Below are 27167 nucleotides of genomic sequence, written 5' to 3' on the forward strand. Positions count from 1 at the left end.
CAGTACTTATTTGGAATATAAGTAAACAATGTTGAGAGAAACTCAACTGAGTCAATCACAATTATTTGTCCCTTGAATTTCATCCTCAAAGTTATAGAAGTATAATCGTATTTTGTTATATTTAGCTATGGGCTTTGTTTGGTATGAAAAAAAAAAATTTAAACAAATGATATTATTTATATTAGGAGGGGTGGGCTAAATCTCACATTAGGCTAACAATAATATGGTTCAAATTCATCATTGGCGAGAATCGAACCTAAAACCTCACTTACAAGTAAAAAAGAGTATCATTAAACTGTAGTTTTAAGTGGCAGTATGAAACTATATCAACCAAGAATAAAATATGATGTTTTTTTATGAATCAATTCATCTATGACCATATTAATTTATTACTACTAAAATGAATTGTTTTGTTTATTTAAAATGAATTAAAATTAATTGATTAAAACTATATTCATTTTAGTAAATGATATCAAAATTGACCAAAATGAATTTATTATTTAAATGAAATGCTGATTACTAAAATGAATTGTTTTGTTTGAAGTTGTGATGGAAGAATCTAAATGGAATGCTGATTGTTCTAGAAATTTGTAAATGAGTTGTGAGTCCAATTTATAAGAAATTTCTTTTCCCTAAAATTTGTAAGTATTAGGTGAAATTTGATCACACTAGTAAACAATGAAATTATTTATCTTAGTTTTGAAGTTCAAAATTTGTAGATCCATGATTTAGGCTATTGTAATTATTGCTTAATTTCACTTGTAATTGTTACTTAGTTACATTTATAATTGTTACTCAATCAAATTTATATATGTAATTATCACTAGTTACGTCAAACATCGTATCAATGTCATATTTATACAACTAATATTTTTAATGCATGTTAGATGTCGAAGATTCGTCTAGTTTATATGATATTTTTAATGACTCTTATATAATATTTAAGTTTGAATTTTACTATACTTTACAAACTTGTTGATACATATTTTCCAATCAAGTGAAGACAACGTCCACAATAATTATTAACAAGCATTTTAGTGAACAACATGCAATGAGTATTGTTGAATGCTATAGGCAACATGCAATGCATAAGTTACAAATTTAACATGCAATGAGTCCCATAAAATACTTTGTATAAAATTTCATGAAATACCAGTATTCTTTTCTTGTAGACATTGCATAAGTTGCAAATCCAATTCTTTTTTTACTTATTACTTTGTACAAAATTAAATTAAACATACAAGAAAGGATGTGAAATCAAATTTAAATTAAACAAGCCTACAACTACAAGGACCCAATCTAACTTCAAACCTTATGACTTATGTAGATTTTTTTTTATTTGAATATAACAAAATATACATTGGATTTCGAAAAAAAAAATTGTATACTAGGTTGAATTTGAACATTCCAATCACGAGACAACAATGGAGTAAAAAAGATTGTGGCCCAAAAATGACTTTCAGGCTTATCAAGAACAAAGTCGAATATGAACTATATCTTTTAATAGTACCAAGGAACTTTAAATATAATAGTTGAAAACCACTACTATAACATGGATGAGGATCCTCTTTGGATTCTCTTTGTGGGGATCCTAGGGATCCTCACATCTTAGCTATTCATCGTACATCGTGCGGCTAATTTTCGCTAGATACTATTTGTGTTTAATTTTAAATAAAAAAATTTAAAATAATTTCTGACTGCACAATTTACGATAAACGGTTAGAATGTGAGGATCCCTATGATCCCCGCAATTTAGATCTAGATGAGATCCAAATCCCTATAACATTATCAATGAAACCACCCAAGCACTACAAGCTAGCTACACATGCACTATAAAAGCCCCAAACAAAATGAGACATATCATGGAGTCATTTGAAAATTCTCTCAAATGCAATGCTCTAGAATGTTCTAAATCCCTCCTTCTAATATTTGTATTGGATTCCTAACAACTTTAGCCTAATCTCAACAATACTTTATAGTCCCACATCAAAATGCGCCAGAAAGCTCTGTGAAAAGGTATCTAGAAGCCTTTAAAACTATGACCCAGATACGAAATGTAAATTCTATGAAACGGATGTATGCCACCCCCTCTCTCTCTCTCTCTTATTAGATAGAGCAGGGTGGCATGATACAACCCACGAGATGGAAGTTTTTCAACTTAGATACGACTCAAGGAGTGATCTGAAGACCAAAGTGGTACCAGAGTACACCATATGATCCTGAAATTAATTGGTGCCTTTTGCATTCAAATAAGGAAAATTGACTTTCAAAGACCAACTCAGCATAGCTAACTCCAACATGAAGTCTGAAAGTATCTATTGGTCTGTACTAAATCTCTATTCCAAGACAATTCCGCAATTCTTTCGACTCATTGTGCTGGAAACAGAAAACCTTACTACACTGATTCTCCGGAATACGAGAAACCTCCTTCTGCATCGTGAATTCAAGTTGCTGCCACTTGTGATTAAATTCCAACACAATACAACAGAAGTGCAAACCACACCTGGTAAAAATGCTATGACTCTACTTGCTTTTGACAAAGCTAAGTCCCAATAGAGGTCTTGAATCCGTCAAATCTAACAAAGCCGGACTCATTACTTCAGGGTGTTTCATTTCGTACACAAAGAGCGTGTTCGTAAGATTCATGACCTTTTTTTTTTTATGTATTGCAGCAATCAAACACCAGTGATGACTCCTCTGTATTACACACACATTTTCGGATAAGCACAACCTCAATTACCAAATATTTGCCACAGAACTTGAGTATTAACAGTTATATTCATGGACTATCATGAGTCAAAACAAAAATGTTAGACAATGTTGCCAACGGGATTTATTAAAAAAAAAAACTATTATTTACAGGACCATAAAGAACCACATTTTGTGAAACAACTTGAAAAGAGAAGATGCCAGAAGTACCTCCTACACATTGTGGAATCAAAGTAACCATATATGTCAAGCATCCCCAAAGTTCTTGGTTTGTTTCCTTCTTCACACATCAGATGATTTAATGCCAGTGCCACAGGGCTTTCCCGAAACCCAAGTTTCATTCAAACTTCTAAGATTTTGTAAGCAATTACAACATGTCCTTGATAAAATCGAGGTTAAGCGTGTCCTTAACAATAAGGAACAATCCTAGGAAAATAACAAGAGTTATCCCTGATGACATAATCCCCTGCTCTACTTCTAGAGGGAGCTTTCTCCCACCCCTGGCAGCCTCTATGAGGATGAAAGCCAAGGTACCACCGTCTAAAGCAGGTAACGGAAGAAGGTTGATTACTGCAAGGTTGAGATTAAGCAAGGCTGCGAACTGATAGAGTCCATCAATATTCGACCTTGCAACTTCTGCCCCTACAGCTATGATTGCAACTGGACCTGAAACCTTGCTAGCTGTCTGCGAGAAGTTAAGAACAGTCTGCTTTAAACTATCTAAAACATTAAATGACAAGCCCCAAAATTCTCTCCCAGTATAATTAAAAGCTTCTGAAACACTTTTGGGTTTAACTTTCGTAAACTTCACATTTGGCGATAGTTGCACTCCGATTTTGCCTGTTCCATCATAATTCTCATCCGGGGTGATCCCAATTTCAAAATCCTGCTGTCCCCTCGCAACCTTAAGAACCACATTTCTTTTGGGATTCTGCTTAATCACATCAACAATCTCTGACACACCATTAGGACCTCCTCTTGGCAATTCATTTCCGTTAACCTTAAGGATCACATCGCCGGCAAGCAACCCATCTCGGGAAGCAGCGGAGAAGGGGCGAACCTCGGGCACAAGCACCCCAGGATAGGCCTCTTGTACAGGCAAACCAACAGACAACACTTGAGTAAAGATTATAAGATAGGCAAAAATAATATTGGCAACCACACCAGCTGAAACCACAATTATTCTATCCAATATTGGCCTGTTTTTAAGCAGATTCTTATCATCAACTGGAATGTCACTATCTGGATCATTATCTGGAAACCCCACAAAACCACCTAAGGGAAAAGCTCTAAGAGAATACTCCACATTGTTTGCATTGAATTTAGCTAAAATTGGACCAAAACCAACTGCAAATTTACTTACATGGATGCCTTGGAGATAAGCAGCAAGGAAGTGACCACTCTCGTGAACAACAATTATGGCCGTTAGCACAGAAGCCGCCTCCAAAACCGACTGAGCACTCTCAAAGTTGCCATGGTCGAACCCAGGAATCGCACAAGTCCTAAACTTGAACCTTTTCCCACGTGGGTACCTGCCATTTTCGATGAAAAATCGATCCTTGCACTGAAAACCGACGTCTGGAGAAGAGAAAGAGTAGCAAATGGAAGAAGACGGAGGTTTTGGAAGGTGGGTTTTGGGTTTTGATGGAAAACCTGAGATGGAGGATTTGGAATTGGACAACTTGATGAGAGAGAACGAAGAAGAGGAGGGTAGAGAAGCTGAGAGGTTAACGATCATGGTTCTTTTTTTCGGTGGTTTTCTGATAGGGGCTGTTAAAAAGGTGAGGTTTGGTTTTGTGATGGAGGAGGGATTGGATAATTCATAATCTCCTGCCTTTTTTGGGTTTTGTGGAGGGGAACTCAACTCACTCATTTGTCTTCCCTCCCTCTTATTTTTCAGCATTCGGGTGGCGTTCTCTCTGCAATTTTTTTTGTTTTTGGGTCGAAGTTTCTGTGCTTTTTAGATGGGCCTTCGGCCCTTGTGCTCCATAAAAAAGAAGGGTTAATTAGATTTAAACGCTTAAAATTTAAATTTCTTTTATTAAACATCCATACCTTTTAGAATTTTGATCAACATGCTTTGGCAGGCCACATCAGTATTTCTATTTTGTTTTATCCGGCCATTTTTTTATTCATGTATTTTAGGAGTTGTGGACTCTTTTTTAGGAGATAATTCTGGTTTTTTTCCTCAACATATTTATCCAATTATCTCTTTTAATTTTTGTTTTCGTTCAAAACATTTTTTTATCCTAAAATTGAAATGATGGACGCTTAGATTTTTTTGTTTGTTTATTATTTAGTATACTTTTTGTTAGATAATTATTTTGTATACGTTTGAATTTGTACATATTGTTGATTAGTGATAATGGTATATTTATTGTTGGTTATCATATATTCGTTTTGTATTGATTGGTACGTTTATTTTTAATTTTTGGGTGTACATATCGTTGATTGGTACGTTTAGTTTTAGCTTTTGGTACGTTTAGTTTTAGCTTCCACTACATTTAGTTTTGTTCTCGTTGATTGATAGGTTTTTTTTCACGATTTTGTTACGATTGTTTTTGTATACATTATGGATTGTACCATTTAGTATCATATGAGTACGATTAACATTATACATATCGTTGATTGGTACATTTACTTTTGTTGTTCAACGTTGTTTACTAGTACATTTATTTCCGGTTTTAGTAGGTTTGTTTTCATGCATTTATTTTTTATTGGTACGTTTGGATTATTCTCGATGTTATTTTCTTATATGAAGTACTACAAAAAATTATATATGGATTACTACAAATATCTTAAATGATATTTTATTTCTTCATTGAAAGGAAAATAAATAAATAAATCAAACGGCAGGGTATTTTATTCCTTAATAAATTGTATATAATCATTTTTTTCTCTATAATTATCTTTAGAGGGAATCAAAGGAGCTAGAGTGTAGGAATTTGTTTCAATATCTCTGCAATTTTTTTCCCTGACGTGAAGAATTTAGGCAGTGGTAAGATCTGTAATTTTGGTACAAATAAAGGATATTTATGATAGATGAGACTCCAAATTTGTAGGAAAAATGTTTAATTAAATCTCTAAAACCAAAAAACGTTTAGTCTATAGAGTTGAAAATTCAGGCACTTATATCAAAAAGCCCCTAGAAAGAAGGATGTGTGATCCAATTTGATTAAACTCGTGTAACCTCTTTCTACATCCTATTTAAATTTTAAATGTGAATTGTCTTTTTTACTCTATTGTATAATTAGCATAATGTACAAAATGAAAACTAATAATAAAACTAAAATTGATCAATAAACACACACTCAATAATTAAACATTTACCATCATGCAATTCTTTTCTAACGTTCTATTTGGCTAAAATTGTAAGAAAAGAGCAAGTTCTTTTCTGCGAATGGATGGTGACCTGGAGTTTTGAATCCTCCAACTAAGGTATGAATTGATTTATATAAACGAATGAACCCTCTTCCACCTTTGAAGCCTAGTGGGGCAAATAAGTAGTTTTAACATGCCCTAGTTCGTTCTATATATAAACGAATGAACTCATTTCAACTAAGAGCTGGTTGTGGTTGGCAAAAAATGTGAAGTGGATGGCTTCATTATGGATGAATCAATCTCGTAGCCTTATCGCAGCAGCACCAGATTTAAACAGCTAACTTCGGTTGCATTTCCACGACTTCTACAGATAATCGTTGGTCCTACGGCAGTAGGAGTTAAAACCTACGAGAAACTAACTAGTCTAATAGCTATAATGACTCATAAGTCAAGTTGGACTGCTCAATCTTCCCGTTCCATAACCAAATTGCTCATAAAAGCATCAGAAAGTGACCAAAAATGGTGTTATCAAGCTTTTCCAACATGGTAATCACGCACTCCTTTACTTAGCCTCAGAAGATCAAGCTTTTCCAACATGGTAATAGCATAAAGGGTGGCTTTATGTCATTCTCCTGTAAACCTAAACGATAAATTAATTCTCACCAATTCTTATTAATTTCGATTTCTATTAAATCATGAAGAATTAAAAGGGAAGACGACGGGCTTGTTGGAGGAGAGAATGTGAGAAGAGAAAACTAAATTTACATATTGAATTAGATTTGTGAGGGTAGTCTAGATAGTAAATTAGGGTTTAAAGAGATATTAATAGTTTGATTAAAAATAAGATGGGTGTATATAATAAATTGCGTGTAAAGAGAGGTTATATGAGTTCAAATAAAATTACCCTTATGCATTTGTCATGTGTAAAATCTTTCTCTAATTATATGAAATACTTGATTCACAGTCGAGGATATTAAACGCTAAACTATTTGATTATAAGAGAGTAATTAGAGATATAGACATATCAATGCATAAAACTAAAGTTTTTTTATTTTGCAAGACAATATTTTAAATTTGTCGAGCAATTGAACTTCAGTGAAAAGAGGCAGACATACTACCCTAAAAACTAGTTAGTGTTATGTAGATTAGATACTACTGTTTATTTTTTTTAAATTAAAATTGGAAGTTAAAAAATGGTAGGAGGTAACCGAATTAAAACCCACTCCAGATTTCTTTGTCTCAACCTCACCGATCAAGAGATTTAGACCACTCAACTTTAATCATACAGTTCGTATTAGCTCATCTCACTGGCTCAATTCATAAAAACTAAAAAAACTTGAACTGTCTGTATCTCTCTATCTTTTGAACGGTGAAAATATCTCGGTCCGCAGAGTCTCGACACAAAGATCCAGAGTCGATCTTTTTGAGAAGGTAACCAATTAAAAAGGGTCCCACCACTCCACTTTTGTTTATCCAGGTCCCACCACTCGTAACCCTCTCCTCTGTATTCTTCATCGATGTAGCCCTCCATCTCCCAACTCCCTCATCTACTTCCACCATGACCAAGTCATCTGCTATCAAAATGTGATGGTCTCAAATCCCACTAATCTCTTCTAATTGTAAAAAAGTCAAACTTGTAATTGCATATATTTGAATCAATGAGAATCCCCAGGCCTTAAGCTCATATGCTGCCACGACAATCGGTTTAGCAAATTAAATGTTGGTTTAATTAATTTTCATGTGGGGTTTTATAATTTACAACTTTAAGATCTTGGGTTTCTGTTGGACAGTCCAATTTCAAGGCTTTCTCTTGAGAAACTGGGGACATTTGATTTACATATATCTCGACATTTAAATTTATCTAATAGTAGTAACTAGTAAGTAAGTTGCTAAAAATTATCACCACTTGAGAATAGTGGGCAAAAATACACCTAAAGTCAATAGGAAAATGTTGTAACCTGTTACCTGCCATTGCCCTTCGTTTATCATATTTATTTGGATTTTTAGCACAAATGGTTCTTGAAATTAACTCACTGGGCCACTCCGTCAAAATGATCCCTAAAATTAAGTGTCGCAAATCAATGTAATTATTTCGTCATAATTCCATCAAAAATTATATTATGTGATGATGTGACATATACATGGATCCCATAAATTTAATTAAGGGCAAAAGACTGTTTACTACCCTCATGTTTCATGGTTTTCAACATTTAGTACATCAATTTTTTTTTCGTCCCAAAGTCATACCTAAAGTGTAAATTTTGGGACAGTTTCATACATCCGTTAGTCAAACTGTTAATTCTCCCGTTAAGTGATGGCGTGGCGCTCATGTGGACAATGACTAGGCGCCACGTGTCATTAAAAATATTAAATTATGGGTAAATTACATAGTAGCCCCTCAGGTTTGTGGTCTATTACAACCTCATACAACAACTTTAAAACATTTCACTTTCATACCTCCAGTACCATTTTATTTCAAAATAACACCTCCGTTAGATTTTCCATCCATTAGTCTGTTAAATGTTGACGTGGCTGCCACATTTGTGCTGATGTGGCTACCACGTAGCAAAAAAATAATTTTTTATTTTTTTTAAAAAAAAAAACCTAAATCTTCTAAATATTAAAATTAAAAAAATTAAAAAAAACTAGAAAAACCTTTCCTTTGTCTCCCCTCCTTCCCCCCCATCCTTCTGCAACTCCCAAAATCCTCTATTCTCCCCGCAACCCCCAAACCCATATCCCCCATCTTCATCTTCTTCCCTGCAACCCAGAAATGATAACCCCTCCCCCACCCCACCCCACCCCACCCGCGTCCCCCACCACAAAACCAGAAACCCAGAACACCCCCACCCCCCCCCACCCGCGACCCTCCCTCCCTCCCTCCGCACCCACCCTATTTCCTTCTCTACACACCCCCACCCTTTTTCACTCACTCAAATTCACCAGGGCTTAGCCAAAGATGATGAAACCCTCTCGCAGTTGCAGACCCCTCCTGCCACCACCGAAATTCCCATCCAGTCCTCGAATGCCCTAATTCCCATCACCCTTCACTTACCGCAATCCACCGCAGCCATCAAAATTCAATCGGCCTACCGGGCCCACCTCATCCGCACCCACTTCAAAACAATCGTAGCCGTCCACTCTGAGGCCGATGAGTTCCAGCGCCTAATCCAACGGCAAGAAACTGTTGATTCCGTCAGGACAAGCAAGCGCGAGAAGCTAAGGATGAACGAGTCCCTGATGTGGCTGCTGTTGAAGCTGGACTCGGACCTCGCGGTGAGGGAAGCGAGGAGAAAGGTGAGCCGTCGGATCGTGGACGCAATCGTATCAGAAGACGTGGATGGCTTATGGGGTGGCAGAGACGGTGGGTTTGGGAGGAACTGGGACGACGTCCTTGCGGAGATGAAGGATGAGGCGTGCAGGGACAAAAGATGGGAAGAGATGGAGAGGTTTTGCGCTCAGTATATGGGGTTTTTCTAGTTTTTTTTTTTTTAAATTTTAATATTTAGAAGACAGGGAGGGGGTTGGGGTGGGGAAGACGACAGGGTTTTTTTTTTTTTTTTTTTTAATAAATTTAATTTAATAATAATAATAATTTAATATTTTTAATAACACGTGGCACCCAATCATTGTCCACATGGGCACCACGTCATCACTTAATGGGAGAATTAACAGTTTGACTAACGGATGTATAAAACTGTCCCAAAATTTACACTTTAGGTATGACTCTGGGACGAAAAAAAATTGATGTACTAAATGTTGAAAACTATGAAACATGAGGGTAGTAAATAGTCTTTTGCCCTTTAATTAAATATTATATGTGAACTAAAAATATTTAAATAAAAAACAATTTTTATTTTTATAATTAAAAAAAAAAAGGAAGACTCACCACCTAATCAGTAAAAAAAATGGAGAGCTTCAAAGCAGCCTCAACAAACCCAGTTGTCCTTATTTCAGGTCTCTCTCTCATTCTCTCCTTTGTTTACCGAATCGCAACCCGCCTCGCCTCCAACTTCCACCGCCAAACACTTTGATTGATGGGTGTTCACTCCGAACCAATCCTGCTGCCTTTTTAGGCAAATTGAGTGCCTTGATGAGGTTTAATTTCTCATCCTTTATGCGATCATCCCCATTCTCAACCCTAATTTTTCTTCTTTCTGGGCGAGCAATTGCAACGGAACAGATTGCATTGAATTCGACGAGCCAGTACTGTGTCGCTAATGAAGAAGCAGAGGTAGAAGGAGACATAAAACTTAGGAACAGCAGACCTGCTGCCGATGAACAGTGTTCAATGATTCCTTCTTTTTTTTTTTTTTTAGATTTTAATTATAAAAAAATAATTTTTGTTTTTATTATTTAAATATTTTTTATTCACATAATAATATTTAATTAAATTTATGGGACATATTTATATGCCACATCACATTAGCACTTAATAGAATTTTTAACAAAATTGTGACAAAATGATTATATTGAATTGCAACAGCTATTTTCAAGAACTACATTGATTGATTTTCAATTTCAGGAATCATCTTGATTAAATGACCCTATTTATTTTATGATAAGTTTCATTTGATGGTAGCGGACCCTAAAACTAAGACCTAATTTGGGAGTGGGGTGCTTAAAAAAAAAGCACCCATGAAAAAAAGCTGTGAGGGTTTTAGGTGTTTGGTAAACTGAAAAAAAAAGGCTTATTTTGGAAGCTGCTGTGAGAATAAGCTGAAATCAAAGGAAAAAGCTAAAGCTGCTATTTGCAGCTTTGGAAAACTGGTTTTTTTTCAAAGCACACGGAGCTACAGCGCTTCTTTAATGAAAAGACCCACTATTAGACTGTTTTTTTTCTTCCAAAAGCACTTTTACAAAAAAGTTTACCAAACACTCTACTGATTTATTTCACAGCCGCTTATTCTCACAGCACAGCCGCTTATTCTCACAGCAGCTTTTTTTCAAAGCACAGCAATACCAAACCAGCCCTAAGTTGACTCCCCATGGCTTATTTGGCCCACTTGAGGTTTGATGGCATGAGGGTTTAAGATCATGTCTCCTTCATATATTGGTTTGACGGAGGCCCTTAAGAAAAGGAATCTTCATTTTTATTTTTTAAATAAGAATTAGTTGTGGGAATTATATCACAACGAACTTCAACAATTCAAATCGTTTATTTTTTAAGTTGGACCTCGTAGATCATTCTTACAAAATATTAGCCAATTTGGAAATATGTGAGACATTTAATTGAGTTCAAATAAATTGACGAACACATTATTCTATAAGAGACAATGAAATTTCATCGTAATAATTAAATAGACAAATTGTTTCGGATTAAATTGAATTTTTGCAAGGATGATCTATGTAACATCTCACATCGCCCAGCGGAGTGATCCTTAAATGTATATTCTCATCCCTACCTAGCATGAGGCCTTTTGGGAGCTCACTGGCTTCGGGTTCCGTAGAAACTCCAAAGTTAAGTGAGAAGAAGGCCAGAGTACTCCCAGGATTGGTGACCCACTGGAAAGTTGCTCGTGAGTTCCCAAAAACAAAACCGTGAGGGAATGGTAAGCCCAAAGCGGAAAATATCGTGCTACGGTGGTGGAACGGGCCCGGGAAGTGATCCGCCCCGGGCCGGGATGTGACAATCTATGAGTATGTAATAAATTTAGAATTACGACATCTGTATATGTGTCACACTATAATTTTCAAGTAATAAAAATGATTCATTATATGTATAGAATCAAGATGCGTTCTACTTCTACATTATAATATCATGATAATAATCACAAAAATGTGTAAACTACATAAATAAAAGTATAAGTATTCTTAATTAATTATCTAGGTAGGTCATCATTACCAATTTATTGACCAACTTGATGGATCAAACACAAAATCTAGCAAAAGATTAAAAAAAGTAGAAGATGTTTTGTTTGGAATGAACAAGACTAACAAGACGGCTACAACAAAAGGATTTTTGCTTGCAAAAGTTAGCATTCCGAAAGGAAGAAACTACTGTTTGGCTTTACAAATGGCACTTTGAAAATAACAATATTTGGCTACTTAAAAATGAGTAGGGACTCCTACTCAAAAATTTTCAAAATTATTTGTTGACAATTTATAGAACCTCATGTTTTATAATCAGATCCGTTCATATTATAAATCACCCTATAAAAACCGACTCTGCAAAAAATAATTAAAACTAAGATCGTTTAATCATCAAATTGTTTAAAAACAAATACACGGTATTAGTAAAAGCATTACACATTGTCTATGTATTTGCTACAATAGATTGACTAAACGACCTTAGTTTTTTTCTTCTTTTTTTTTTAAATTTTTTTGCAAAGATGATCTTTACAGTGTGATTCATAATATGAATGATTTTGATCACAAGCACAAAGCTCTATGATTAAAACATTAAAAAAAATTAAGTATGAATTCTTACTCATTTTTAAGTAATCAAGTATTATTCCTTTGAAAATTGTCACACAAATTATTAAGGACCCTGCTGAAAGTGAAAAATTAAAATTAAAAAGGTTAAAAAATTAGTAAAGATGGCCATGGTTTTCGCCCAAATCCCAACGTATCTGCCAAGCGGGACTCGGGGCAAATGGGGCAGAGAAAAGTACCAAATCATCGATAATTAAAAGATGGACATGGGTCCTTGCAAACAGCCCCATATATGGCTCGTGGATTTGGATCCTCTCCGAGGTAAATGGTCGGAATCATTTTGATCAGTGTTCGTGAACCGTTAAATTTTTATCTAACGGCTATAAACATGAGACCCTATAAAAATTATAATAATTGTAACCGTTGAATAAAATTTTAACGGTCCACAAATACTGATCAAAAGGATCCGACCAATTACCTTGGAGAGGATCCAAATCCCTGGCTTGTATCTTCTTCACGAAGGGCCCTTCTACCAGCAACTAATGCTATTGATGATGTTTCTCTGACATCAATACATGGCCAAACATTACTGCTACTGGGGAGATAATTTTTTCATTTTTCATGTCCAACTACCCAATTTTTTACCGCCGATATTTAGTTCATATTATTGATACTATATTTTGATACTTTAAAATGTTTATGTGTAAAATTCTATATGAAAAGCAAATGAAGACGTGATATCATCTTATTTAAGTAACATGACCTAAGTTCCTTGATTTGGGGAGAAGGTCCCGGATACGAGTAGTTGCATTGCGGCATCTTTCTGTCCAAGACACGCCCATAGGAGACCCTTCATTAAGGTCTATCAAAGTGTGCCCATGTGAGATCTAAATGCTAGAGTCTTGTCTGTGTGTCTTGGGTGGGCAGGTCATGTGACACAATTGTCATACTCATTACTTCTCCTAGTATTGACTCTTCAAATCTTTGCTTTTTCTTTTCTTTTCATTATAAAGGTTTATGGATACATGTAAAGTGAAAGTACCACTAGTTCACAGTGCCTTTTGTTTCAATATTAGTGATTAGAGGGTTAAAAATGAAAATGATGGTTAGGGTTAAAAATGAAAATGATCGTTTGAAGGCATATCAAGAAGAATGATTGTATGACATAGGTACACCATCAATGAAATAAAGATAAAAATATGTTTAAGTTTTAGTCCACATATTTTTGTTTTATTGAGAAGGGACACCACATGCTTGTGTACTCATATCATGTAAATTGTTCTACATATCAAGAGGCTATAGTAAAAGTTTTATAATGATGAATTGAAAAGTAGGTCAAAATTTTGGATCATATCACATAATAAGATGATATCTAGGAAGGAGTGCCAAACAGGCCAATTCGAATTATATTGGTCGGTTTGGTTTAGTTTTGACCAAGAAAAAAGTAAGACAATTTAAAAACCGAACTGAACCGATTTTACTTTTGATTTGGTTTGGTTTTGATAGTTTTGAAATCGACCAAAACCTATTAACTCAGGGTTCTTTCCAAATTGCCTATTAGCAACTAGGCCGAGCATGGTACTTTCTGACCGCCGAGATGCAAGTTGATGCACTGACAACTTTATGGTACAAGGTCTCAAAAACAAAAGGTTGGCCTATTCAAACATCAATTCCAGGCCACATGGCGGCTAACCAAGAGAGCAAAACCCAATGATAGGACATAAAGGCTAATAGGTAGGGCGCTTGGGTGCGGGTTTCCACCAACTCTAGAGCCGAGCATGGTGCTTGATATGCGTTGTCCCATGAAAGCATGCAAGTGGGCTTGCGCAAATGCAAAGGTCGTGAAAGACTTGAGCCCAGGGACCTGAGGCTCATTAAGAGCCTATAGAAAGAGCACAAGTACTCCTTAGAAGGGGTTGAATGAATTGAGAGAGAAAATATATTGTGTTGAGCCAAACGTTGTTTGTAACTCTATATTCAATATATTCAAGAGACTTATGTATGCAGCCCAATTTTGAGGAGTGAACCACTTAAATTATGTTGTCAATTCCATATTACTTGCAAACCTTGAACCCACCAAGGGCCGACACACGACCATCCTGATTTTTGTTGACCTCACCAGTTTTGAGCGTTAACAAAACCAATCTGGACCAATTAATGATGTATCTTTTAATTATTAATTTATTTGTTTTATAATGTCAACTAATTATAGGTTATTTAGAGGTTTTACCGTACACATATTATTAGTTGTAATGACCATTAATAATTAAAATTTCATATGTTTTTTTATTCTTATGTGGATGTTTAGAAAATTAAAACTGTTCAAATATTGACCCTTTTTTATTAATGTATTCAATAGGCTTTAAACCGACCGAACCAAATCAATTTTCAGTGGTTTAGTTTGATCCGGTTTTAATAATGGTATTAAACCGAACCGTTTCTTTTTTATGTAGATATCTACCAGTAAAATTTTTACAACTATGCAATCGAATCGAAGTATAAGATATTGTATCACCATATTATATTGTATCAATAATATGGTGAGTATGTCGGTAGTTATCGATATATGGTAAATTGAGAAAGACCACATGAAAAGAAACAGCGAAAGTAAATTAGTCCTTCCATAAACATGAAATTAGCCTCCAACACATTTTATTACACGTACACATCTGATGTGATCATAGTAAAAGCACGAAAACTCAACAGACAATAATTTCTCAAAATATTATAAACAAGTAAATAAAAAGGTTAGGTTTTCCAACCAATTTGTCTGGTAACAAATTGAGAAAACTCATATGTACACTCTTTCTTTCATTCATTACTTAAAGATAAAGATCATACACATACAATTACATATACAAACAAGTAAATCACAACACACTCTTTTTTCTTTTTCTTTTTTTTTGATATATGTTATATAAACAAGGAAACATATATGATCGGCTAAATGAAAGTTTCTTTCCATAAACCACACGTATAACTATTCGATTGGACGTTTTGTGAGAGATTTGCTTTTTCCATCGATGATATATCTCCATGAGTCTACAACACTACACACGTTGATTCCTTAGACCAGCCGTTGGAGAAACCTTCTAGGTAGAGCTAGAAGTTAATTAGTACTTGGTAATCGACAGGGATGGTGGAAATTTTTAATGCAAAGCCAAGTGAAAGAAAAGGATCGTAGGACCTACTCACATTGCAGTTATGGTTCCCACTTCACCAGCTAGGTTCTGGATCTGAGATTCCTGAAGCCCTTGGACCATATCGAATTAAAACGATTCTTTCATTGACAGTCCTGCATGCATATGTCTGTTTTCTCTCTCCCCAAGTCTCTTTCACTTTTAACGTTTTTAGATTTTTCTGTAATTTCATTTGAAATTTTAGATCAGTTATATTCCTCTAGTGAAAACGAAATTGGTTTAGAACTCAAGGTATATACAAGTGTGAACTGTTCTATCTTATGTGTTCGAGTCAATGGTAACAGCCAAAGTTTGGTACACTTTATACATGCTGGTCCTGCAAAATAGGTTCGAACATGCTACAGAAAGCAACAGAAAATCAAAGAATTAGAAAAAGAACAAACTGATTACGAACTCATAATGTTATTCCAAATCGACTACATAACGTGAAAAGAATACTCCTTATCAAACTTAATTCTACTGAGTTACAACATGATATAAAAACCTAGTGCATTTTTAGTTACAAGGAATAGGAATTGAATGCATTTTCGTTCCTTAGTTTCTAGCGTTTACAAAAAAATAAGTATGAGAATCATTTAACTTCTTAACTTTAATTTCATATGTTTACTAACACATGTGAATCAGAAAAAGTGTATGTTTTCTTTTGAAATCCGTAGTCAAATACCTAAAAATTGATTTCTCCTAGTTGATTTGATTCTCTTTCCTTACTTCCCCTATTTTTAAGTTCTCCCGTTCCTTCCTTGTCTCATTTCTTTTAAGTGAGCATGCCCATAATTCAGAAATAAACAGGAAAGCAACCTAATCAAAATAGAAAATATGAAAGGACCATAATCCTTATCTCACTAGAAAACATTAAGACAAAATATCAAAAGCTCTAACAAACATGCTTAAAAATAAGCCAAGTGGCTAACTAGTCAATTTTCCCAAATTAAATATTTCTACAATTTTGAAGCATTGGTTTCATATATGCGTTTGTGTGTTGGATAATATACAAAACTAAGCACAGGGACCATGCGTGTATGATGAGTTGATTACACGATCTTAAAAAATTATACAATTTTGAAGCATTGCTCCTGCTTTAGTGTAATGCGGTACTCACAACACAATTGGAACATTTAGACCATGACTTTTGTATTTTTTTAATAATTAGAAGGTTCCTGCCAGATTTATTTTATTTAACATATGCATAAGCTACTAATTTGAATATCTCATCTGTGTTAAAGTATGAACGTGCTCTCTTCTTTTATTTGTTTTTGAGTTTTGAAAAGGTTGGATGGATCTTTCAATATTTCGTAAGATAATTTAATATACAATGATATAGTGGGAGAGAAGGGCATGGCCCGACCTGAGTATCTGTCCTTAATTTTCTACCTACTCTCTTGAATGACAATCACCTACATCATCATGCTTTTTTTTCATCACCTTTACAATTTCCAAATAATTCTCTCTCTCTCTCTCTCTCTCTCTCTCTCTCTCTCTCTCTCACACACACATATGGTATCAGTCAGGAGCAAACCCTAGCGAGCGGGGATGAGCTGATTATATATGCATGTATGGTATAATCATTTCAATTTTCTTTGCCTAATTGATTGGATATACAGAGAAAGTATATGGATCTAATAGGAAGCATGCATGTAGAATTAAATCTAGTGTGTGTATATAGCAACAATTAAAGAATATACCAATTAAAGAATATATATAGCAACAATTAAAAGAAAAATTAGCGCTTAAATCATTCAGAGGTTTCTAATAAAACCCAGAGAGAAACAGATGAGACTAGGAATCAAAGAAGGAAGGGGGATAATTTAGATCAACAACATACCATGAATAGATGATGTTGAGTTGAACGGATAGATGGAGAGAGATGCAAGAGGAGATATTGACGCGGCTCAATCAGAATCGCATGGTTAAGTCTCCAATATCAGCCACACGTTCAAATTGAGGCGCGTCAATACCTTCGTTATGAATTCACAACTTTCTCCATCAAAACCTGAAATTGAACCAGACTTTTGCCTCTTTCTTCCTCGGTAACTGCTGAAAAACCCAACTGCAGCTCTCTCTCTCTCTCTCAAAAGATGCTTTTATAGACAAAAATCAGTTTGATGCATTTATCTCCTTTCTTCTATTTTGACTTATTAGCTAGCTTTTGGCATCTCGCCCACATCACCTGCTGCCTAAAGGGAAGCAAAAGCCGAAGGCTCATAAAACCCACTTGTTCCAACTCGAAACGATTTTTTGTGTTTATGTACGTATGCCAATTTGGCCATATTTTGACTCATACATATCCCGAATTTTTATTCTGCTTATCCCTTAACTAGTCAGGGACTCCACGTAGGGCTATTCATTGTTTGTTCTCAAATAGGAGAGATTCTTGCATATAACCGAAATATAATTTGTCAAGTAAATATGGCACTCATTTAGGTGATGAGTGCTATATTCACAAGAGATATACTCTCAATTACAGCTAAGTATTAGATGTCAAGTAGGAAAAATACTTTCTTGCAAGTGTGTTTGGAAGTACTTTTAAAATAATTGAAAACATTTTTTTGATGAAAGTGATTTATGCAAATGAATCTTGAAAAAACACTTGAAGTGCTTCCAGCTGGTAGAAGCATATAATTGGTGCTTCTTCCAGAATGCACTTCAAGTCCTTATAGAATCCAAGAACCCATTCACCAAAAACATTTTTGGTCATTTTAAAAGGACTTACAAACAAGTCAGCATCACACATTTGATGTAAAGGAGGAGAAAAACTTTCTTGCAACTAAGACATAGTCTAATGGCATCACATATTTGATAGATGTTGCTCCATGCTTAAAAAGTGTATTACCCATCCAATAAAATGTTTGTCACATAGTGTTCATGGTTACAAGAGAAAGAGAAACCATTGTCAAGTAGAGGGTAGTTTGAAGTTGCCCTTCTACCATTGATTCTGATTTTTCTTTTACTATTTATTTTTTGTTCTGGTTTTGGCCAAGAGGGAAGAGGGCTGGCCAAGTCTACTGATGCACTCGCCGTGGAATCCCAATTAAGCTGAAAAGAACTCTATGGGATGATCTAGAAGCATATATACAAATTGACGGGCAGAGATCCGGTGGGGATCTCTTCCCCAAATTAACCAATCAAAATGCAATTAAGAGATTATAATTATTGGAAAGGGATCATATCCGGATCCCTTTCCACCAAATCCACCTAATCTGGGATCCAGGCCGTTGGATTTTGATCTAATTATTACAATTACTTTTAAAAGGGTTCCTTGTTTATAGCTGTTTGATCAAATTTCAATGGCCCAGATCTCAAACTAGGTGGATTTGATGAAAAGGGATCTGCCTTCCATAATTATTTGTTAGCGACTACTCAAATATTGGACCAACTTTTCCAAGGACTTGGTTCCCACTTACCCAATTAAAGTCTTAAAGCTAAATCCAAGTATGTGATGATTTCTGGAGGTAGGTGAGTAGGTACAACCCCAATATATATATTATGGAAAATGTTGCCGGAGAGCACAAAATTCCATGCACTTAGCATCATTGTATCCAACTGGTTAGCTAGACAGCAACATGATCAAACTACCTAGATATATATATATATATATATATGGTTTGGTAATGCTGTTATAGAGAGCATACAGACATTGTTAGGGTAGTTTAAGCAGACTACGCAAATTAGGTTAATTAACTTTGTTCTGTATATATGTACCCAATTCAGCTTCTTGAGTTATTTGTTACAGCATATCTTGGGACAGATTAAACCAGTAAACTCCGATATTGTGTTCTTATCATGCAATCTAAGGAACTTATATGAGAATCAAAATAGAAAATAAGAAACCATTAGAAAGCATTAGAAAATTCTCAAAATTTAAGATTGAATAATATGAAGGATATGACCCTAACACCATTTAAAGTCTACCTCAACCCTAGACTTGCTAGGAATCCTAATAGAAAACAGAATACGATAATATCAAAATACCAAAATTATCATTAAAACTTATAATGGTGTTTTAACCTAGTAAACGTTGAAATTCGGATTAAAAAGGTCATATATGTCACCGCATAGAGAATTGCACTTGCCATGTCATTCTCTTTGAAACAACATCACATGACCCAAATTGGAGCTCGAATTTAAGACTTGTAATTTGCTGCCGCAGTGCACTTGTCCAAGCAAATCATTGATCTATTTGAAGAAAGTTGAGGCTTCACCATAAAACCAAATATGAGGAGTATTCTAATTACTTATAAACACATGTAAAATAATGAGGGTTTGTCAAGACTAGAGCAATTGAAGATACTAAGTCATGTTACGCAATTATATGCATTGCTACAGCCTTTGCTCTAGAAAGCCAATGCCGCCCAGCAAGCCAGGCAAGGGCCCAATTAGAGTTGTAGGTGTAGTTTCCACTTTCACTCTCGTGCACACCCTCAAACCCAAGGGGCTAACTCTGCATATAATATTCCTAAGGCACATGCCCTAAGGTTTTTCAGGTTCCTCAATACCTTTATTCCCTCTATTAGAAGTCCACATTACTAGGCTCGGCAAACTAAAATCTCAAAGAATTTGTTGATCGAGTGTACAAATTAACTACGGATCCGTTTTCAAGGGGGATTATTTATAAGAAGAAATTGGAATGTTTACTGATATTTGTACAGTTAATTAGTGATTAATTGATTTTCTACGGCAAATGTTGGTTGCAACCCAAGAAAATTCCAACTGAATACACCTCCCTAAGTTAGATACCCCGCGCTACAATGTGTCCCGATGGCAATCTCCCAAAAATAACTGAGCAAATCAATAACTTAACCAAATGTTTTAGGAGTTTACATCTGCTGATCTGCTGCATTTATGTACAGTGGGCGTTATGGCGCGTTGGAGTGGACTAAAACTGGACTACTTTTTTGGATTGCACGGCATAGATTGGACTGCTTTGGGGTTTGGTATGTGTCTTGGCAGTGAGAATGAAAGAATGAATGGTTAGTCTGACCCAAGGCCCATCTTCAAGGCCTCAATACTCTTAATTAGCATTTCAATATATAGCGTGCATTGACTATATACATGCACCATGGGGCATCAACTTCCGCAATACACAACCCAACTAGTTTTCGATTTGGTAGTACTTCTTTTTCGAATGCTAGAAGAGATGTCCTCTAAGACATTATTGCCCCAACATCGATTCACAAATCCATGTGACTAAGTTCGGCAAACTAAAGACCACACCCACGCACTTGTTAACTAACCAATATGGGTTTGCATTCATATTTTTTGGGCATGCCCGCTTGCAGTTTTGTCTCCCTTTTTTGATGTGATGTTTTCTTTTTTACCTAATTCTTTTCGATTTATTTTTTTTATTTTTTTATTTTTTGCAACTTGTCTTGCAAGTTCTTACATTTTGGGTTTTATTTTAGAGAGGTTTGATCCTATGTACCCCTATTTTTCTTGTATTCTATTTTTCAAGAGGGGTAAGATGTATGCCCTCTCATTTTTTTTGTATTTTCTTTTTCAAGAGAGGTAAGGTTTATGCAAGTTTTTACCTTTTCGGTTTTATTTTAGAGAGGTTTGATCCTATGTACCCCTATTTTTCTTGTATTCTATTTTTCAAGAGGGGTAAGATTTATGCCCCTCATTTTTGTTGTATTTTCTTTTTCAAGAGGGGTAAGGTTTATGTATCTCTCTTTAATTTCCTGTATTTTGTTTTTCTTGCATTTTGAAAGATAATGTTTATGTTCCCCGTAACTAAGTGTAAATTTTTTTTATATCAATAAAATTTCCTCTAAAAAACTAAAAAGAAAACCACCAAATTATGGGTATGTTTTGTGATGTGGGATTTACTAAATAAAAAGAAACAAAATTATGCATATGATGTGTCGTCTCAATCTTTGGTAGATTCTCCTCCACCCTTGTAGAGGTAATTACATCAGTGATTATTCCATCAATAGAAATTGAACTGAAAAGTGAAAAAAAAAAAAAAAAAAAAAGCAAAAGAAAGGAAGAAAAAGTCGAGTGCCTTTAGCTTTTGCCGTTGGGTGCCCATTCCATGATTGATGTGAGGCAGCAGCCTTCACAAAACACATGGCCAATTGGGTTTGTTCACATCCTCTCCAAAGCTCAAGTGGTGATTATATTTTTACCACTTTGAAGAGTTCTTAGATGTGCTCATGGATGGGAGCCATATAACTCATTTTTTACACATGAATGAAGACTAAGGATTTGATGGTTCCAATTATAAAATTTATACAGTAAAAAGATGTTATTTTCAAGAGATAGATCATGAGATGCGTAAATATTATCTATCGAGTTTTAAGTCTCAACAAAAAAAAATATTTCGAAAAAAAAAGGACAAATCCAACCAAAAAATGGGCTGAGAGAACCATGAGGGACATCCTCGAGCCACAAACAGCCATACATCCTAACCCTAATTCAGATTCTGTCAGAGCAATTCCACTGGAGTGGAATTTGCCCAAGACCCAGGAGAAAAACAGGGCCAGCACCCTGTCAACCAAGTCCACCCCTCAATTTGACTGGTACCCAGCCCGAGCTGGGCAAGAGCCCAGCCCAAAACAGACTGAGCAAGAAGCTGGGCAGTTTGCCTGGCGCGTGCGCTTCACGCAGGCGCTGCCGCGAGTAGCCGACAGGGCTGTCAGCCCACTTGTGCTCCGGATCCCATCAGCGACGTGGCATGCTTATATCCGTTGGATTTCCAACGGCTAGTTTTTCTAGACCGTTGGATTTCCAATGGTAAAAAAAAATTAAATTTTACTTTTAAAATATACCGTTCGATCACAGATCAACGGTCCACGTTAATTAACTAATTAACATTTATTAAAACATACAGAAAAAATATTAAAAAATACATAAAATTTAAAAAAAAAATTTATTTATTTTTTCTATAAATACCTAACTCTCATCTTCTACCTTACACCACATTTCAATATTTTCTACACTTTCTACCAAAGCTTTCATATACTTTTTGTGTGAAAAAAAAAATACCAAAAAACTTGTGGTTGAAGAATAAAGTGTATTTGATGAGTTTATGTAATTTCATTTTAGTGTGTTTTTTTTTTATAGTTTATTTGATGAGTATGTAATTTTATTTTAGTGTGTATTTTTTTTTTAAGTTTATTTGAAATTTTATCTGAAATTGGTTAAAAATCTTATCCAAAATAAACTTAAAAAAAAAAAACACACCAAATAAATGCGCTGGGTACCAACGCATTTTTTTAGGGATGAAGATGCCTTGGCCTATTACTGTTCACTCCAGTCTATTACTGTTCATTTGAGTGGATAAATACGCTGGGTGCTGGCGGAAAGTCCTTAGGGGTGGAATTGCTCTCATGTGGCCTTGTCCTTTTTCTTGGAAATTTCTTTTTTAAACTAGTATATGCCAATATGACAGTGTCACAATCCTCTTGGAATGGAGACTATCCTTGTGGGCAGGTACAGTCTCTTGCAAAAGAATGAAGGGTCCCAGTTTAAAAAAAAAAGGAGAAAAAAAAAGAATGAAGGGTCCCAGTTTAAAAAAAAAGAAAAGAAGGGTCCCATATACAAACCCTTTCCTTCCTTTTTGAATAGAAAAGTTTAACAATTATAATGGGAATCAAATCTTCATATTCCTCACATGTACGGCAATAACTTTGCATATAGCTCAAGTTTTTAAACCTATTCTCGCGATGTCTCAAGAGTATTGTTCTCAAATTCTCACATTTTAATATTATCAGAATAACGCAATACAATGACTTTTAATTAAAGTAGTTAAAATTATTTGTTTACATGTTTGAGAATATATTTTTGATTATTTGACAAGTGCGTCATCTAAATACAATTAAATTACGTCATTTAAATACAATTAAATTACGTAGTAAGTAAGTGATGTTGATCATCTGATACATTATATGATCTTTTTGTTATTATATATGTTAGTAATCATGCATACGTGCTATGCTTATATTATATATATATATATATATATATATATATATATATATATATTAAGACATAATTTTCATTCTTCACAAGAGGTTGACAGAAATTATACTCTTAAATTATAGTATAGGTAAGGGGGTCCTGAAACATTATAAGGAACATCAGCGTGTCCATAAATATTCCTTATGCTCATGTGTAAAGTAGTGAGAGCTAAAGGTCAAGCTCCATTCAGGCTAGGTTCAATGAATCTGAAAACATAACCTACTTTTTTTTGTGCTGATACTATTTAAACCTTGTTCATGGTCAGATAAGCCATCACAAAAGCAGAGAGGGTTTAATATCATAGTCATGGTACATATGATCATGGCCTTTGCTGAAGCTTCTCGCTCTCAAACTGCTGCTGCTTGTAACTTCCTCTCCTTCTTTTTCTTCAACCTCTTTCCTTGAGCTCCATGGTAGGTCTCCTCTCTTCTCTCTCTCTCTCTCTCTCTCTACACACACACACACATGTGTGATTTACATATTGGTTTTTGTCCGTTAGGCGTCAGTGCACAATCTATATATCTGGATTTTTGTTATTTTCTCTTGTGTTTTATTTGGTCTCGTATTCGGATTGCTCCAATGGAGGAGGAGAATTTTGAACAACCAATCAGGGGAATGTTACTTTGATTAGAAAAATAGTGTTTTCTTAGTTTTGTTATATAAATATTATTGGAGGACATTGATCATTAAGGGTTCTGAAAATCATTCTTCGTATTTTCTTGAAACAAAACTCAATTATAGTTGAAGAAAGTTAAGCTTCATTATAAAAATCAATTGGCACGGAAAGTAGTCCAATTACTTATATGTATGTGCAAGGTTCATTATTTCCCTGATGTGGGATTGATGCTCTCAACATGCTCCTTTCCGTGTTGTGAATTTTCAAGCCTAACACGTAGACAACACAAATTGATTGATATGGATCACGTGTGGCCGATGGGCTTCACACGCCGCACAACCTGCTGTATTACCATGTAGAAGTTAAGGTTCCACCCAATTATTTATAAGTACATATAAGATCTCTTCTTTTCCTGACGTGGAATTGATACTCTGAACAATAGTCTAATTCCGGTTATAAGATTTAATAATACACATATATAATATTTGTTCCTTTTCGCCATTCATTGTATAGTATGTATAAGATACATTGTTCCAAAGGCTCGTAGAAATTTGACTATGTGATTACTATGCATATCTGGTTTGTTCAGTGGAGCTGAGGATGTCACAGTGTGATTGAATTTGCACAGAATGGTTGGCCCGTTCGATATATCAAACCCGATTTCTGGTAGCAGAGTTCTTGTTGACGAGGGCTTGAATGTGGCTTCATTTCAAGGCTTGGATGGTGTAATTGGCAGCTTACTGATGAAATGGAACCGGCAAATAGCAATCATGGGCTGCCAAGAAATACTGCACCAATATTATTGGAAATGCCTTCGAGTTCAAGCCATGGAGGTGGCCGCAGTTACTTTGCATTTTCCTCAAGAATTTCTGTCGACTGCAGAATTCAAGCCATGCAATATTATTGTGCCACTACTCCTGTTCTGTCATGATGAAAGAGAAGGGACGTGGTGGCCGGAGGAGGTAAATAAGGCCACAGAGTGTGGGCTAAAGATAGGAGACGTCGAAGTCAAACAAAAGTCAAAGCTCCCCCAATTCAATGAGAGTTTTCTCAAGCTAGAGAGCCTATCTGCACCTTGGCTTGTTTTTCCCTTCACTCTTTGGTACCACATTTGCCAGGTAAGATAGTTCTTGCCCAATTCTAATATTACAGCGTAGTTTAAGTACCGCATTCGTGCGCATATAGTCAAGCGCTCTAAAATAATGTACTCCCTCAACTGCACCCAAATTTAAATTAATTTATCCCCAGTTTAGATTAGATTAAATAGAATACCGCTGGAATAAAAACACCATAGTTTAAGTAGTTAATAATTTGGATTTTTTCCATGGATTAATTAATTATTTGGCGTTCTATTTTGTTAATAAAATAGGCTTTGGAAGAATCACGTGTTGAATTGGATGAAGGGCAGATGGTAAGCACTCATGATCGGGCAAGTTCAAGCCAGATGGTTACACCCCTTCCTCCAAAAAGGTCCACGCTGATGACGATGATCTGTTCTTTTTGTTGATGATGATTGACGGTCATGATCAATGCCACATGGATCTTCTGGTATGGAACACTAGGATCTCTCCAACTCCCGGGAGTTTCTAGATTGTTCTACTGAAGAGTTCCCCTTTAAGCAACTTCAAGTCTTTTCTGTTCATGTGTAATAGTGCACTTGATCAGTCTGCCCCTTTTATTTTTCCTAAACTTTGATAAAACAATGGTGGCAGTCCTGGTTTGTAGTTTTCCATTTTATTTGCTTTTGTGAACGACAATAATCTGTTTGATTTTATGCTTTAATTTGCAGATTTTGTATTTCCTATAATTTCCAATATTTAATGAAGCGAGCTAGATGGTTTTCCTTTTGAGTTCTGAACTTCCTAACTTTTTGTATGTTAAACTATATAAAATTTAGGGTGTTAAAAGTTCAACTGATGAACATTTGGGAGTTCAACTTTGTGTAATGTTTAGCCTAAGTTTGGTTCGTGGGAAAACGGGCTTTGAGAATGAGAAATCACTTTGGTTAGTCCATGCTCGGCAGCCCGGAAATAAGTTTCATGTCATATAGGTGTTTCCCTCTTTTCGGAAATTTGGGTACAAACAACAGGGAAGGCGGAAAATGAAACCCTCCATTCTACTTCTGTCGATGAGATTGAAGGGAAGCATGCTGCAGCATTGTATTTGTACCACAAATCCTTTTAAATTTATTAATGCCATGAATCAAATTCTGTATGTCTGTAGAGGATTTATCAATCAGAAACGTTTCTGATGTGTAGTTTGGTTCAATAGGCCCAAAAACGACGCAAAGGGATGCAAAGCGAAGGGATCCCGAATCGCTTCTTCTGAAGGAAATCCAGAAGAAATTCAAGTTGATCATGCATAATTCTGTGCTTCCATTCTTATAGAAACTCTTTGATTTGGAGGTTAAATGTGTATAACTCTGTTTTCTTTCTTTTAAGTGGGAGTTGATGGCTTTTTGAGTTCTGCAGTGTTTCTTTCTAGACAAGTTGCAGATATGGAGAAATTTTATGAAATAAAAAGAGGAGAAAGGAAAAGGGATTGTTTCTTTCCTGATGCCTTCAAATAAAAGGGAAGTGTTTTTGTTTACAACTCTTCTAAACACAAAGGTGAAATACACGAGATCTTTTGACCATTTTAGCCAATTGCCTATTTATTAATGTCGTGAATCAAATGTTTTGTCTTTGTGGTTTCTATTAGTCTTTGAGTTCTAGTTTCTGATGATATAGTTGGGAATTAGTGAAAGATTTGCTTGTGCTCATTCCGTTTGAAATGCAGATGACCAAAAAAGCAATGCTGAAATCACGACCAATTTGACGAGAGATTTTTCAGTGTCATCACACGAGGTGATACACCACGTGTCCCTATATAAATAGTGAGTTATGTGTGTTAAAATGTTAATAACTTAAAAATTAAAATTTTCCACCACTTGCATAAAAACACGTGGTGTACCATCTGTGTTCCCATCACAACTAAAAATTTCTCCAATT

At 35.3% G+C, this 27167-nt stretch overlaps 2 protein-coding genes and 2 long non-coding RNA genes across 4 annotated transcripts; 2 read left to right on the top strand and 2 right to left on the bottom strand.

Annotated features, from left to right (window-relative positions):
* Positions 1 to 2759: 2759 nt before the first annotated feature.
* LOC139187431 (probable membrane metalloprotease ARASP2, chloroplastic) lies at positions 2760 to 4651 on the bottom strand. Its single transcript, XM_070805051.1, has one exon. It carries the CDS (start codon positions 4610 to 4612, stop codon positions 3077 to 3079), a length of 1536 nt encoding a protein of 511 aa, XP_070661152.1. The 5' UTR covers positions 4613 to 4651; the 3' UTR covers positions 2760 to 3076.
* A 1898-nt stretch (positions 4652 to 6549) lies between these two features.
* On the top strand, positions 6550 to 9510 carry LOC103411092 (BAG family molecular chaperone regulator 5, mitochondrial-like). The gene is made up of 2 exons (XM_029108746.2): positions 6550 to 6576; positions 8977 to 9510. Exons 1-2 carry the CDS (start codon positions 6550 to 6552, stop codon positions 9508 to 9510), a joined length of 561 nt encoding a protein of 186 aa, XP_028964579.2.
* A 5600-nt stretch (positions 9511 to 15110) lies between these two features.
* On the bottom strand, positions 15111 to 17842 carry LOC114826948 (uncharacterized). Its single transcript, XR_003775976.2, has 2 exons — positions 17428 to 17842; positions 15111 to 15943 (listed from the first exon to the last, which is right to left on the bottom strand). It is a non-coding gene; the product is annotated as an uncharacterized lncRNA (long non-coding RNA).
* A 5765-nt stretch (positions 17843 to 23607) lies between these two features.
* On the top strand, positions 23608 to 26027 carry LOC103411268 (uncharacterized). Its single transcript, XR_011571670.1, has 3 exons — positions 23608 to 23974; positions 24767 to 25295; positions 25547 to 26027. It is a non-coding gene; the product is annotated as an uncharacterized lncRNA (long non-coding RNA).
* Positions 26028 to 27167: the final 1140 nt, after the last annotated feature.

Source organism: Malus domestica, chromosome 09, assembly GCF_042453785.1.
Source record: "Malus domestica chromosome 09, GDT2T_hap1".
Classification (NCBI taxonomy): Eukaryota; Viridiplantae; Streptophyta; class Magnoliopsida; order Rosales; family Rosaceae; genus Malus; species Malus domestica.

Coding starts and splice junctions, on each gene's coding strand:
- LOC139187431 (XM_070805051.1), bottom strand. CDS start 4,612: ATGCTGAAAAATAAGAGGGAGGGAAGACAAATGAGTGAGTTGAGTTCC.
- LOC103411092 (XM_029108746.2), top strand. CDS start 6,550: ATGGTGTTATCAAGCTTTTCCAACATG. Junction 6,577..8,976: donor TATCAAGCTTTTCCAACATG/GTAATCACGCAC, acceptor CAAATTCACCAG/GGCTTAGCCAAAGATGATGA.